Source organism: Cervus canadensis, chromosome 6, assembly GCF_019320065.1.
Source record: "Cervus canadensis isolate Bull #8, Minnesota chromosome 6, ASM1932006v1, whole genome shotgun sequence".
NCBI classification, from domain to species: domain Eukaryota; kingdom Metazoa; phylum Chordata; class Mammalia; order Artiodactyla; family Cervidae; genus Cervus; species Cervus canadensis.
In genome coordinates, this window is record NC_057391.1 from 8,032,447 (window position 1) to 8,046,257 (window position 13,811).

General features: G+C 35.4%; 1 protein-coding gene across 2 annotated transcripts in view; it reads right to left on the reverse strand.

Moving 5' to 3' along the window:
* Nucleotides 1-2,081: 2,081 nt before the first annotated feature.
* The window catches only part of TBCA (tubulin folding cofactor A), an 81,991-nt gene continuing 70,261 nt past the window's right edge, over nucleotides 2,082-13,811 (reverse strand). For both annotated transcript variants that reach the window (XM_043470724.1, XM_043470723.1), the window contains 2 exons: nucleotides 4,417-4,503; nucleotides 2,082-2,350 (listed from right to left, as the gene is read on the reverse strand). In XM_043470724.1, the coding sequence (XP_043326659.1) occupies nucleotides 2,270-2,350; nucleotides 4,417-4,503 (168 nt within the window). In that variant the 3' untranslated portion in view covers nucleotides 2,082-2,269. The remainder of the gene's footprint in view (nucleotides 2,351-4,416; nucleotides 4,504-13,811) is intronic.

The window sequence follows — 13,811 nt, forward strand, 5'->3', positions numbered from 1 at the left end:
GGGCATTTAACAAATGTTAAGTTATTACATATTACCATGACACTTTATGCCTGTAACGTGTAAATCTGTAGCACACATTCACTGAGACAACTGCTTTGAGATCTAAGAAGCTGATAAAGATATATATCAAAGAAGTTTATATATCTATACATTGTATATGCATCTGTATAAAAGAATGTGCTTCTTACTGTGCTTTGTGGTCACAACACTTTGAAAAGCATTCTATTAAATGTGTTTTGTCTATGACGAGATATAATCCTTCAGAGCATTCTGTCTCATTCTACACGTTAGACAGGCTTCCTTTGTGGCTCAGGTGGTGAAGAATCTGTTTGCAATACAGGAGACCCAATGCTAGACATGTTCTTGCTTTTCACTTTTTCTACAAATGTTTATTGAGCAGCTGCTATGTTAATTGGAGGTCTTAGTTTAGGAAATTCCTACTTATTATTACACAAATAAAAGGTTTTAAATAAAAGCTTAAAAACAAGTTAATGCTTAATCGATTATAACTGCTCTTAATGTGCCTCTTGGCCACAAGAACAACTGGAACATGTCAAAAATTCTCAGAATGCTTTACGAATTTAAAAACTCAATATGCCAAAAACAAAAAAACAAGCCTGAAACCAAAAAACCTCCACCTGTTCTTAACACCAAACCACAAGATAATCTAAAGAGTTCAATTCTCCTGATCCTCAAATCTCTAATACTGAATCTTAGTATAAAATTTTACATTGTAATTATAGCTTTTATTTCCTCACTCTTCCCCTCTTCTACCTCAAATACTTAAAAATGGTATGTAATATGTACTAAAATGATGACATTTCAATTTAGAAATGCTTCAGATATATGCTATTCTCTGATGAAGTAATTTGCTAAATGAGTGAAAGTTTTATTTTATAAATGATACATTCTATGCTTTTAAACAGAGTAGGCTTTAGAAATATTAAAGAATAGTATTATTTTTCTCTTCTCTGATTTTTCTCAGATTCAATAAATGTTAGTTTCTAGTTATCATCTGCAACTTCCAAAATTTGATCAACCATATTACAAGTATGTATTTTATAGCAGCAAAAATTCATTTTCTTATTTTTTCAATTATGAGTTTTAAAGTATAAATGTTATTATTACTATTTTGGTTCATTAGATCATGGTTCATGTTAGGTTGGTAACATAAGGCTCATACATATTTTCTAGAAATATAATAAAACAAATGTTATATATTTTTTAAAAATAAGCTCAAAAGATTAAGTTACAGGTTTACAATAGCACTGGGAAAAAGCTTTGTGATGCAACAATACCCTTTTCTAGTCAATCAAGGTAATTCAGGTTTGGCTGGATCAGTGCATGCTGTAGCTAGCTTGAACCTTCCCAATTCTGTTCGGTGATGTCACATCAGCCACTTGAAGTTGGTCACAGTGGAAGTATTTATACTACAGAAAAGAGCAAAAGCTATAAATCAGAGGTTCCCTTTCCATTTAACATTTCCCAGCACTGTACAACATTCATTTATTTATTTCCCAGTACTGGCAACATTTATTATTCCTTTAAAACACAATTCAATTCTTTATTATTTATAAGAATTTTATTCTTAAAGATCTAAATGGTTGGTGTTTTCTGTATAAATCTTTCTGGAAAAAGATTTAAATGTTTCCCATTAGTAATGGAAATGCTGGACTTTGACTGTGAAGAAATAAATATGTGAGGCTGCATCCATAGAGAAGTTCTTACTTTTCCTTTTTTTAAAATCTTTTGGCCATGCCACGTGGTATGGGGATGATCTTAGTTTCCCAGCTGTGAATCAAACCCTCACCCCTTGCCTGGGGAGCATGGAGTCTGAATCACTGGACTGCCAGGGAAGTCCCGAGTTCTTACTTTCTTACCTGGGAGTTGTATGCTACTCAGAATAAAATACTCAAAATTTGGATATCTATCTTAGAAAAAAAAAATCATCCTGTTTTTAATTTAATTCACGCTTAAGCAGCAAAACATCTAGACTTTAAATAGAACCTAACAGATTTTAATTCTCTGTCAAAAATGGCTATGACTTAATGCTAAAAGGTTAATTAAAATACTCTGTAAAGTATGAAAGAAGCAATTTTATTAGATGAACTCATTTATTTGACACATTAAATTAGGCAAAGAAAAATATATGCACTGCATAAAAAGAATCACATTCTCATACTACTTGAACACACAGCAGTGGTCAAAAATAATGAATTGTGGAATGGATCCCAGGATTTAATGCAAAAAATACCCTGTACAGAAAACTTCAGGCTTCTAACTTCACTGAATCCAGTACTAAACGTGCCTCCTTATATTCCTCAGCTTCTTCCAAGTCTTTTTCACTCTCCTGAAAATAAATGTAATAAAAATTAGGTTTATTCTTCTTGAACTTCAGTACTTATTACTCAAATATTACAAACTATCAAGATAAGCAGCTCAAAAATTAAAACAAAATTTTTATATATTCTTATACATAATATACAATATCGTATATTCTTATATAATAAGAAAAAAACATGGTCATCTAAAGCCACTTACATTAAGTAATTAAAATCTCAGGAAAAAAATTAAAACATTGTATTCTCACTTTATCAACACAATAAAATGGGGTTATTATTAATGCACTAACAATAAAAAATTATTTGCTAATGCATTACAAATATGATGACACTCAGACCGAAATAATCCTACAGCTACTCACAATGACAAAGAAGGCTACAGGTGTCACACTAGAGTTAAGTACAGTCTTTGAATCAGAAAAGTGAACTGTCTTCTTGTTGATGAGTATTATATACCCTACTACAAGGAAACAACAGCTTTCATTTTCTGACATTTAAAGACTGAGTTCTTCCTTGGTATATCATACACAAAACTATTATTTAATAGTAACAGATAAACGAAATAATGTAAGTTACTGAGCACAGAGCATAGGAAATTTTGTTTGATTTTTTAGTAAACAAAGCTATGGTCAGCAATTCAGGTCAGGCAATAAAAGATGAATATATACAAACAGCTAGAGGGAAGAGGAAATAAAGTGTGTGTACATGTATTTAATATGAAATTTTAAAGGAAAAAAGACAGGATTTGCTTAATTCAGACTACAGGTAAGAATTTCTTAAACTTCTCTATTATACTTGAACATTCCTTTGTTCTCTGTTAGAACATGAGCTCTTCGAGGGTACAGACATTGCTGAATATATCCTCACACACAAATACATCATCCAAAGACAATATTATTTTTTAAACAGTTTTTATTACTTTCTTGGTTACTACATTCATGAGAGAAAAAGCATTTCAATTGTCAGGAAATACAAATGATGCTTCTGTTCCGGGTAATATTTTAATAGAGTAATTATTTCCTGCTTTCATTTATCTTTTATTTCATCTCTTTTATTTTAAAAACTTAGCTTCATTTTGGCTTGAAAGAGTTATCCTGCTTTGAAAAGGTTCCTACAGATAAATTCGAGTTCTGTTTCAAAAATAGAGTAAAATGTGAGTATTTCTGTTTTATTTTTTCTACAGACTTAGTCCTGATGTTATTTTGGTGGGAAAAAAAATCTCATTCTCTTTCCAAGAATACATACATATGATCAACCTGAAAAAGCCTCACTATGTTTGATGTACAGGAAAGAACTATGAACAGGAGACAGCTATGTAGCTGGTAATTAATATTAGCTCAAGAACTAGAAACTAAAGGTTAATAAAGGAAATGACAGAATTCATCAAATTATCATCAAATTGCAATAACAACTGGCTTGCATACAATATTCTGCTTTTATTTTTTTTAAGATATTAAAAAAAAGAAAGAAGATAACTTCTCATTTTTCTTAGAATCCCTTTTTAAAATGGTCCTGCCACTATATCACAAGACATTTATACTAGCAAGTATGATAAAGAGTGTTACCAGCTCCAAGTTAATATGAAAGGACTGCCTATATATTACTGTACAGGGTTTTCTTTCCTCTCTCAAATCGTTTTAGGTTTGAATCGGGAAAAATTCCAAATCCTTTGTAAAACAGCCTGAATTCATTTGAAACATGAAACATCTTTTAAAACATCAAACAGAATACTTACTCACATTTAATGTATTAAAAAAGATCTTTATGTGTGAAAATCGAATCATTCAAGATACTGCTGGACAATATTAGCACTATGCATACCTACCATGATAACTCAGATATACTTCAGCTCAGTTTAAGGGAACAGAGTGAATATGCTGACACAGTGCTTCTACTGGAGGCATAACTTAAACACCACTTAAACTCCATTAATTGTTTAAAAATAAGCTGGTACACTGAGCAAGTAAACAAAACGTCACCAACTAGTTTTCAGTGTCAAAGATTTAAAATTTTGGCCTTTGATATATTAAGACTGAAGAAACACTGAAACCTAAGACAGATAAGCAGCACTTACTAACAACTGCAGAAGGTCAGCGTGCGCAGCTTCCAACCTGCGTCGGCAGTCTGGAATCATCATCCGGGACTCCTGCAGGATCTCGGCCTGTAACGAGACGACCTGTGAGACACGCAGAGGTGGCAGAACTCACACATTTAGCTCACACCTGTGAAAATATACAGAATGATTTAGAGGAATCAGAAAAAAATTATGGCTACGTTAGATGGTTCAATATTTTAATTTTAACTGTGTTTATTACAAGTTAGAAAGAATGATTATCAAACTGTAAAATATACAAAGTACAAGTTTTCGATCTAAACCTTTTTGGTAATCACCTTCCCATGCTAAGTAAAAATTAACTCTGAAAGCTTTTCATAGAGCATTTATTTAAAAAGGTTATTTAAAATAAACTGTTCCTCCTGCTGTCACAAAGCACTGTTATCCAAAATGGGATCAGCTGGTTATATAAATATCTCCTGCATCTTTTGAGTAATAAAGAAAAACAGTGCTCAGATAATATCACATGGAGATAATTACTGCATGAAAAAAGTTATTGAGTTATTGATCACACCGTGTGCACACTGCAGGAGGTTCTCACTGAAAGACAGAGGTGAGGAAAAATGAAAAGCAAAGACCAGCAGGTTCATATTTCTGATGCTTATCATGCATAAAAAGTTATTACTTATCCCTGTGCTTCATTTTAGGGGAGAGATTATTCTCCCCATGCTCTTTGATCCAAATTACCAACCAGGCGCCCCTCTGAATCTGAACTTCTACTTCTGTCTATTTCTCCCAAAGACAGACACTACAGAATTAAACACAGGAATCTTTATTTTGGAGGATATTTCTCGACTTAAAATTCACCATTTGAAGCTGGACTATAATATATCAAATCATAAAAAGAAGAAAAAAAATCAAATGGATGAATGGGAAACCCAATCAGTAAGAGGGTAAATATATTAGTGTCAGATGTTGAACCTCAAATAAGTCTTTTTCCCAAGGAAATATGAAGCTTTATCTCCTTAAACTAGTCTCAGAAAGAGACAGAGATCAATGAAACATTTATTTCCAAAAAGTAATGTTCGGTCAAATACCTTTGGTTAAATGGCTACAAAATCTTGAACTTCAACCTGGAAGCTTTACTATCTAATGCACATTAAAAACAAATGACATAATTTAATGGTAACCATAATCATATTACAGTCTAATAGAAACTTTAATGAATCCCACTACCTTCTTTCTTTTCCCGAAAGTTTCATCACTGTTCACAATATAAATAAAAATAAAAATTATAATATACAACAATGCTCTCTATCCACATCTCTTTTCTTAGGTGAAATCTCTTGCTGAACTTGTAATTCTTTTCCTAATAAGGCACATGTTGAAACTTTCAAATACAGGATCATGACTTTATTTTATGGCTATTCATACCATGCCTTGGCAATTCAATCATCACCATTAATCTATTTTTAAGGACTTCCCTGCTGGCTCAAACGGTAAATAATCTGCCTACAATGCAGGGGACCTAGATTCGACCCTAAGTTGGGAAGACACCCTGGAGAAGGAAATGGCTACCTCCTCCAGTCTTCTTGCCTGGAGAATTCCATGAACAGAGGAGTCTGGTCCATAGGGTTGGCAAAGAGTTGGACACGACTAAGCCACTAACAATTTATTTTTGTGTGTCTGGTTAGTCTGAATACATGTGAAAAGACAGTGACAGGGACATTTAATTGGGTAAGGAATTCATATTTCCTCCCCTATGGACCCCCCACCCCCCCCAGTTTATAGGAATTAAACAAGATGAAATAAATATAAAGAATTGGGTCAAACACATGATAAGCCAAAATGTATACTTGTAAAATTTGTTTGGCAAGCTTTAGCACTGTCACTGAAATGAACTTTAAACATGCTGTCCAAAGTACCTTCTATTCATTTCTTTTCTATATCCCTCAATTAATCAAATAGGATTCTGACTTAAGAAGGGCCAAATCTCAGTCTCTCCCATCTATCAGCCTCATTTCATACAATAAGCTTACTATATAGTTGTAGGATGTCAGGTACAGGGGATATAAATATGAAAAAGAGACGGTGTCATCCTCCAATCCATGTGGGAGAATAAACATGAAAATAAACACTTAACACTGCTTCACTGTAGTTCATACAGTACAGTGATAAATATGGTTTGGGATCCATAAACCACATCTTTATCAAGGCCACAAATCATATACTTTACCTTCTGACACTGAATTATAATTGTCAGGAATAATTTAAAAACAGTATATAAGGTATGATTATACAGTAAAGACACCCCTCAAAACACCTGAATAAACAAAAAAAGTATTATCATTCAAAGCGTTCTTCGTGGAAGCAGTCATTCAAATGAACGGTGCCTCTGTTTAAAATATCTGGATAAACTGGCAATTTACTTTAGTGCTGATGATGGCAAGACTGAGGTTAACTAAGGATCCTGGGGAAAGCGTAGCAAGACTCATTGCAACAGTGAATAAACCACTGAACCAAAATATGATCAGTTTCTTTCAGAATCAAACATATATACATTGAAAAGGAAAAATCTATTAGCAGATTTTTAACTCTTCAAAAAGAAGAGTGTGTGAAATAACCTAGCCAATGGTTTCTAGCTCCCTTAGTGATCCAGATCATTCCGCAGGGCTGGTTATACCTATAATAATCTATAGACAGTCTAATGTTAGATACTGGCTGCTTCTAGAACCAATGGTAAATGCATTAGTTTGTCAAATTGAGCTCTAAGAGTAGTTCAGAGATTACTGGAATGATGGTTAAGTCTCTTCTTTTATATGGTGCTAAAATGGTAATGTGATAATAAACAAGAAATCTATCTGATGAAGAAAAAAACCAAACAGTAACTATGTGAGGTGATGGATACATTAAGTAGCGTGAATATGGTGGATATTTCACAAGGTATATGTACATCAAACCATCAAGCTACCCACCTTAAGTATATACAGTTTTAATTTTACCTCAATAAAGCTGGGGAAAAAAGATATCTAAGAAACAGAATCATAGAGTTAGAAAGGACAGAACCACACCTGGTATGTCACCCAGTCCAGTGTCCTCAGTTCACAAACGACAAAGCTGAGTCCAAGTGTGACTGGCTGGTTAACCGGCTGTGCGTTACAGCCCCTGGCTTCAGCTCTAGCACGTGCGTTAGTAGCACCGGCAGTCAGCAGCCAAGACAGAGCCCATGGCGTCACCTCCTTGTTTTCCTGCTCGTGAGCAGGTACCTCCCACAATGAATTTGGTCTGGCACTGTGAAACCAACAGGGTGTGGCAGAAGGGGCGTTCTGAAACTGAAGACGTGAAGCTGCGTCTTAAGAAGCCCTATAGCTTCTATATGGATCTCTTGAAACGAACACTTTGGGAAACACTTCTCTTGGACCCAGTCACCATGCCATGAAGAAGACAGACAGAAAGAAAGAAAAAGTTCATCTGACTTGTGTTTTGTGGTTATTGATGAATGGTTAAGGATGGAAGAAGAATCCTATGAGTCAAAAATAATCTGGGCTCTAAGCACTAACATACCAATAATTACTTAAACATGAATGGTCTAAATTTACCAGCTAAAAACAGGTCTACAAGAAACTCACTTCAAATGAAAGAGATAGGTTAAAAAAAGAATAGAAAAAAGATATATCATGTAAACATTAAAAAAAAAAGACAGGAGTGACTATATTCATATTGGATTCATATCGGATAAAATAGACTTAAGAGTAAAAATTTATGAGGGACACAGAGAGATATTACATAATGATAAAATGATCAATCCATCAAGAAAACACAGTGATCCTAAATGTGTACATACTAAACCAGTATGAACACATGAACACATGAAACTAGAAACAATAAAGCTAAAAGGAGAGACAAACCCACAAACACAGCTGAGGATTCCAATACTCCAGTTTTAGCAAATGACAGAAGTACTAGAGAAAAAAAAAATCAGCAAAGATATAAAAGAACCTAGTAACACCATCAAAAGGTCTAATTGACATTCATAGAACACTCTACACCTATGAAACAAAAATACAAATTCTTTTCAAGCACCTATGAAACATTCTCTATAGTACACTATATCCTGGACCAAAAGGAACAAACACAAAATGAACAAAAACCTCAACAAATTTAAAAGTACTGAAATAAAACACAGTACATGTCTGACTATAATGGAATAAAATTAGAAGACCATAACAGAAAGACAGGAAAACCTGTAAACATTTACAAATTAAACAACATACTTCTAAATAACTAATGGGTCACAACAAGGAAGTCTCTAAGGAAACAGAGAAATACATAGATAAATGAAAATACAGCATATTAAAATTTTGGGGATTTTCAGCTAACGCAATGCTGAGAGGGAAATTTAGAGCACTAAATGCTTAGATTCGTAAAGAGGAAAGATCTCAAATTAAAAAGCTAAATTTTTACTTCAGGAACCTAGAAAAAGAAGAGCAAGATAAACCTATACAAGCAGAAGAAAGGAAATAACAAATACAAGAACCGAAATCAATAAAATGAAAAACAGAAAGAGAACAGAGGGGGTAAAAGCAATGAAACAAAGCTTTATTTTTGGTATAGACTTCTACTTAAGACTGACAAATATCAAGTAAAAAGGTACAAATTGACACTATCAGTAACAAAATAGAGAATGTCAGTACAGATCTCACAACCAACAAAAAGAGAAAAAAAATGCTAAAAGTAATTTTATAATACTCACAAATGTTCATAATGCTCAGTAATGTTCACAATGCTCATAAATTCACACTTAGAAGACATGGACCAGTTCCTTGAAAACTATAAACCACAAAAACTCAACAGATAAACTGAACAGTTCTGTAATTATTAAATAAATCAAATTTTTAATTAAAAAGTTCTTGAAAAAGAGCTCTCCAAGCCTAGATGCTTTCACTGAACAATTTTTTTCAAATATTTAAACACTTAACATCAATTTTATACAAATCTTTCAAGAAAAAAGAGGGAACACTTCCCAACTTAATTAAAAAAAAAAAAAAAAACTTCAGACTATTATTTCCCATAAACTTAGATGCAAAAATCCTCAATAAAATACTAGCAATTCAAATCCAGCAATTAAGAGAATTATACAACACAATCAAGGCTGGTTCAATATTTAGAAGTTAATCCATGTAATTCACAGTATTAACAAGCCAAAGAAGAAAACTCATGTGATCTTATCAAATGACACAAAAGAAGCATGAGAAAACCCAATACCTATTCATGACAAAAATACTCAGCAAAACCATAAACAAAGAACTTCCTCAGCTTGAAAAGACCATCTGCACAACCCCTACCGCTAACATTTACATAACAGTAACGCTATCCCCTTAAGACTGAACACAAGATAACCGCGTTCACTCTCACCACTCCTATTCAACATGGCACTGTAAGGTCCAGCCAGAGCAACAAGGCAAGAAAAATAAATAAAAGGCGTACAGATTTAAAAGAAGTGAAACTGGAGTGTCGTGCTGGTCGCTCAGTCGTGTCTGACTCTTTGTGACCCCATGGGCTGTAGCCCGCCAGGCTCCTCTGTCCATGGGATTCTCCAGGCAAGAATACTGGAGTGGGTTGCCGTTTCCTCCTCCAGGGGATCTTCCCAACCCAGGGACTGAACCCACGTCTCTTACACCTCATGCATTGGCAGGTAGGTTCTTTACCATTGGTGCCACCTGGGAAGCCCCAAATGAAACTGTCCTTATTTGCAAATGACATGATTGTTATGTAGAAAGAAGGAATCCACCCAAAACTCCCAGAACTAATACGTGAAGTCAGCAAAGTCAAAGTTGCAGGTTTTAAGATCAATACACAAAAAACTGACTGCACTTTTATATCTAATAACAAATACAGCATTGGTAACTGAAACTAAAAACAATACCAATACCCTAAAAAAAAAAAAAGAAATACTTAGGTTTAAATCTAACAAAACATGTATAGGGTCTGTATGTTGAAAATTACAAAATATTGGGTTGACCAAAAGGTTCGTTTGGAAAAACCCAAATAAATGTTTTGGCCAACCCAATTCTAATAAAGAAATGAGACCTAAATAAAATGGAGAGGCTTACCATGTTCACTGACTGGAAGATTCAACAGAGTAAAGACATTAATTCTCCCCAAGTTGATCTCCAGGTTTAATGGAGATCATTATTTTAAAATTTTTATGGAAAGGCAAAAAAATTAGAATAGGAAAAACAATTCTGAGAGAAAAAGAAGCAAGTGAGAGGGCTCACTCTTCCCAATGTTAAGGCTCATTGTATAGCTACAGTATTCAAGATGGTGTGGTACTGGTAGAGTTAGACACAGATTAGTGGACCAGAAAACCCGAAAACAGATCCACACAAACAAGTCCCACTGGTTTCTGACAAAGGAACAAAAGCATTTCCGTGGAGGAAGGATATAACCTTTTCAACAAATGCTGCTGGAACTGGGCACTCAGGCAAAAACATGAATCTTTGACTAAACCTCACACCTTACATGGGCTTCCCTGGTGGCTCAGACCGTAAAGAATCTGCCTGCAATGCCAGAGATCTGGGTTTGGTCCCTGGGTTGGGAAGACCCTGTGAAGGAGGGCATGGCAGTCCACTCCAGTATTCTTGCCTGGAGAATTCCCACGGACAGAGAAGCCTGGTGGACTACACTCGATGGGGTTGCAAAGAGTTGGGCACGACTGAGAGACTAAGCACATCTTAAATAAAATCTAACTCAAACTCAACTGAAGCCATGAATGTAAGAGATAAATAAAACCACGCAACTTTTAGAAAACAAGAAAATCTTCAGGACCAAAGTCTAGCCAAAGAGGCCTTAGATTTGACATCAAAAGTATGATTCACAAAAATCAGCTGTAAAGGAGATGTTCTCAAAGTTAAAGACTGTTGGTCAATAAAAGATTGTACTAAGAGGGTAAAAAGGCAAAATAAGGACTAAAAGAAAATATCTGCAAACCATATATCCAACAAAAGGCATTTATCTAGAAAATATTAAAAATTCTCAAAAATAAAAGAAACAAAATATCTAATTAGAAAATAAGCAGAATACCTGGATAGACATTTCACGGAAGAGGATATACAGACGGGCAATAAGCAAATGAGAAGAAGTTCAATATTATTAGCCATTAGGGAAATTCAAATCAAAAGCAAAATCAGCTGTCACTATACACTCATCATGTAGAATGTCAAAATTAAAATGGTGAAAACACCAGTGATAACACCAGGACTCCCCTGGTGGTCCAGAGGTTGAGAATCCGCCCGCCAATGCAGGGGAGACAGGTTTGATCCTGGTCCAGGAGGACTTTGCATGCCACGGAGCAACTAAGGCCGTGCCCCACACCAACTGTGCCAGCGCTTTAGAATCTGCATACGGCAACTACAGAAGCCGAGAAGCCCTGTGCTCCACACAAGAGAAGCCACCACAGTGAGCAGCCCGCACACAGCAAGGGAGAGAACCCTCCTGCAACTAGAGGGAGTCTGGGGCAGCAATGAAGACCTGGCACAACCAAAAATAAACAAAATTTAAAAAAATACTGATAACATCAAATGCTGGCGAGGATGTGGAGAAGTCAAACCATCAAAGATGACTGACAGAAACATAAAATGATACGAACACAGGCACTCAGAAAAGATCTTGGTAGTTTCTTTTAAAGCAAAAAATGTACTAACATTACCCAGCAATTATTTGGGCATTTATCTCAAAAAATGAAAACTTATGTTCACATAAAAATTAAGTATAATGAAGAAGGTGGAGGAAAAGAGGAATATCATAAGCAGAAGAAGGCTAACATCAATATTCGGTTAACTTTTGAATATTGTGTTATACTTTTTAGCCAGAAAACGAAGGACAGCAGAATAACTCTTTGACTGGTATTTTGGCTTGGTAGGGCCCTGAAACTTCTGCCTGGTCTACTTTAAAAGAACCAAAATGAGGCCTAGTCCAGGAGAGAACAATTTAGGTAATCAATTTCAGGTAAGAAGTTTGATAGGGACAGCACTGTATGTGTATGTCATAAAACAGGGCTGGTTCAGAAGGTCCAGGAAAGCCAGAGCAAACCAAGGGAGAGACAAGCCAAGATAGTGAGAAGTGACTGCAGATGGCATTTAGCTCAGAAAAGAAAGAAACACAGGGAAAACAGTAGAGAACCCACAAAACCTGGCATTTGGCTTTCTTGGTACTTTTTATGAGGGGCGTCAGCAAATGTCAAGCAACAGTGACCGTCCTTAAAGTAGCAGGCGGTCAGTAAGAGGGCAGTGCTTCTGGCAGTGCGACTCCCCTCGCATGTAAGAAAAAACATAAATGGCTGTACCAACAGTACAGGTGAGCTAGGAAAAGGAACTGAGAAGAGCATGTAGGCTGAGCTAAAGTAAAGACAGTTTCATGAGACTCTGAGACGAAACTGCAACTGACAACTATATATACTGCAGGTTGAGAATAGCAAAAATGAAAATTTTATTGTTCTGTAATTAGATATGGGATGGTATTCTTAAATTTAAGTACTAGGCTGACTATGAATCTAGGAAATCATGTTATAAACCAGGACCACTGTGACAAAAGAATCTTAATATGGCTGAGTGTAGAAAGGGTTTTTGAACAAGTATTTTTCCCTTTTATGGGCTTCCCTGAGAGCTCAGCGGGTAAAGAATCCACCTGCAATGCAGGAAACCCCGGCTCAACTCCTGGGTCGGGAAGAACCGCTGGAGAAGGGATAGGCTACCCAGTCCAGTACTCTTGGGCTTCCCTTGTGGGTCAGCTGGTAAAGAATCCACCTGCAGTGGGGGAGACCTGGGTCTGACCCCTGAGTTAGGAAGATCCCCTGGAGAAGGGAAAGGCTACCGACTCCTGTATTCTGGCCTGGAAGTTTCTCACTAGATGTGGGAAAACAATAGAGTACCTTAGTGAGAGAGGTATAAAGGGGATATGAATATTTATGGAAGAAGTTATAAAAAAGCATTGAACATAATTTTAAAAATCAAAAAGTTATATTATGTATGTAAATCCTTATGAAGAGCAGTTAGTTTACAAAAAACATATTGGGGGACAAACTATACCTACACACCTGTTCACAAATCCTCCCTCATAAAAATGTCCCTTGCTGTATCACACACAAAGGAAGGCAGGCTCTCCTGGAAAGTCAAGAAAATAAGAAAGTTCTCTTTTTGGATAGCCTGAAGAAAGAAGACATTCCAGGTGCCAGTGCATTCCTTTAGCAACACAGAAAGCAACTACCTACAGAAAATTCCATTTTAAGCGATTAATTTTGCTTAATTAAGCCTGAGCTAAGGATGCATTATTACCATTCTATATAACAAAATTTATGAGATAGAAACCACTGTGAGTTCATAAAGCTGATTTGAAAAAACAAGTCTTGAGATATTATC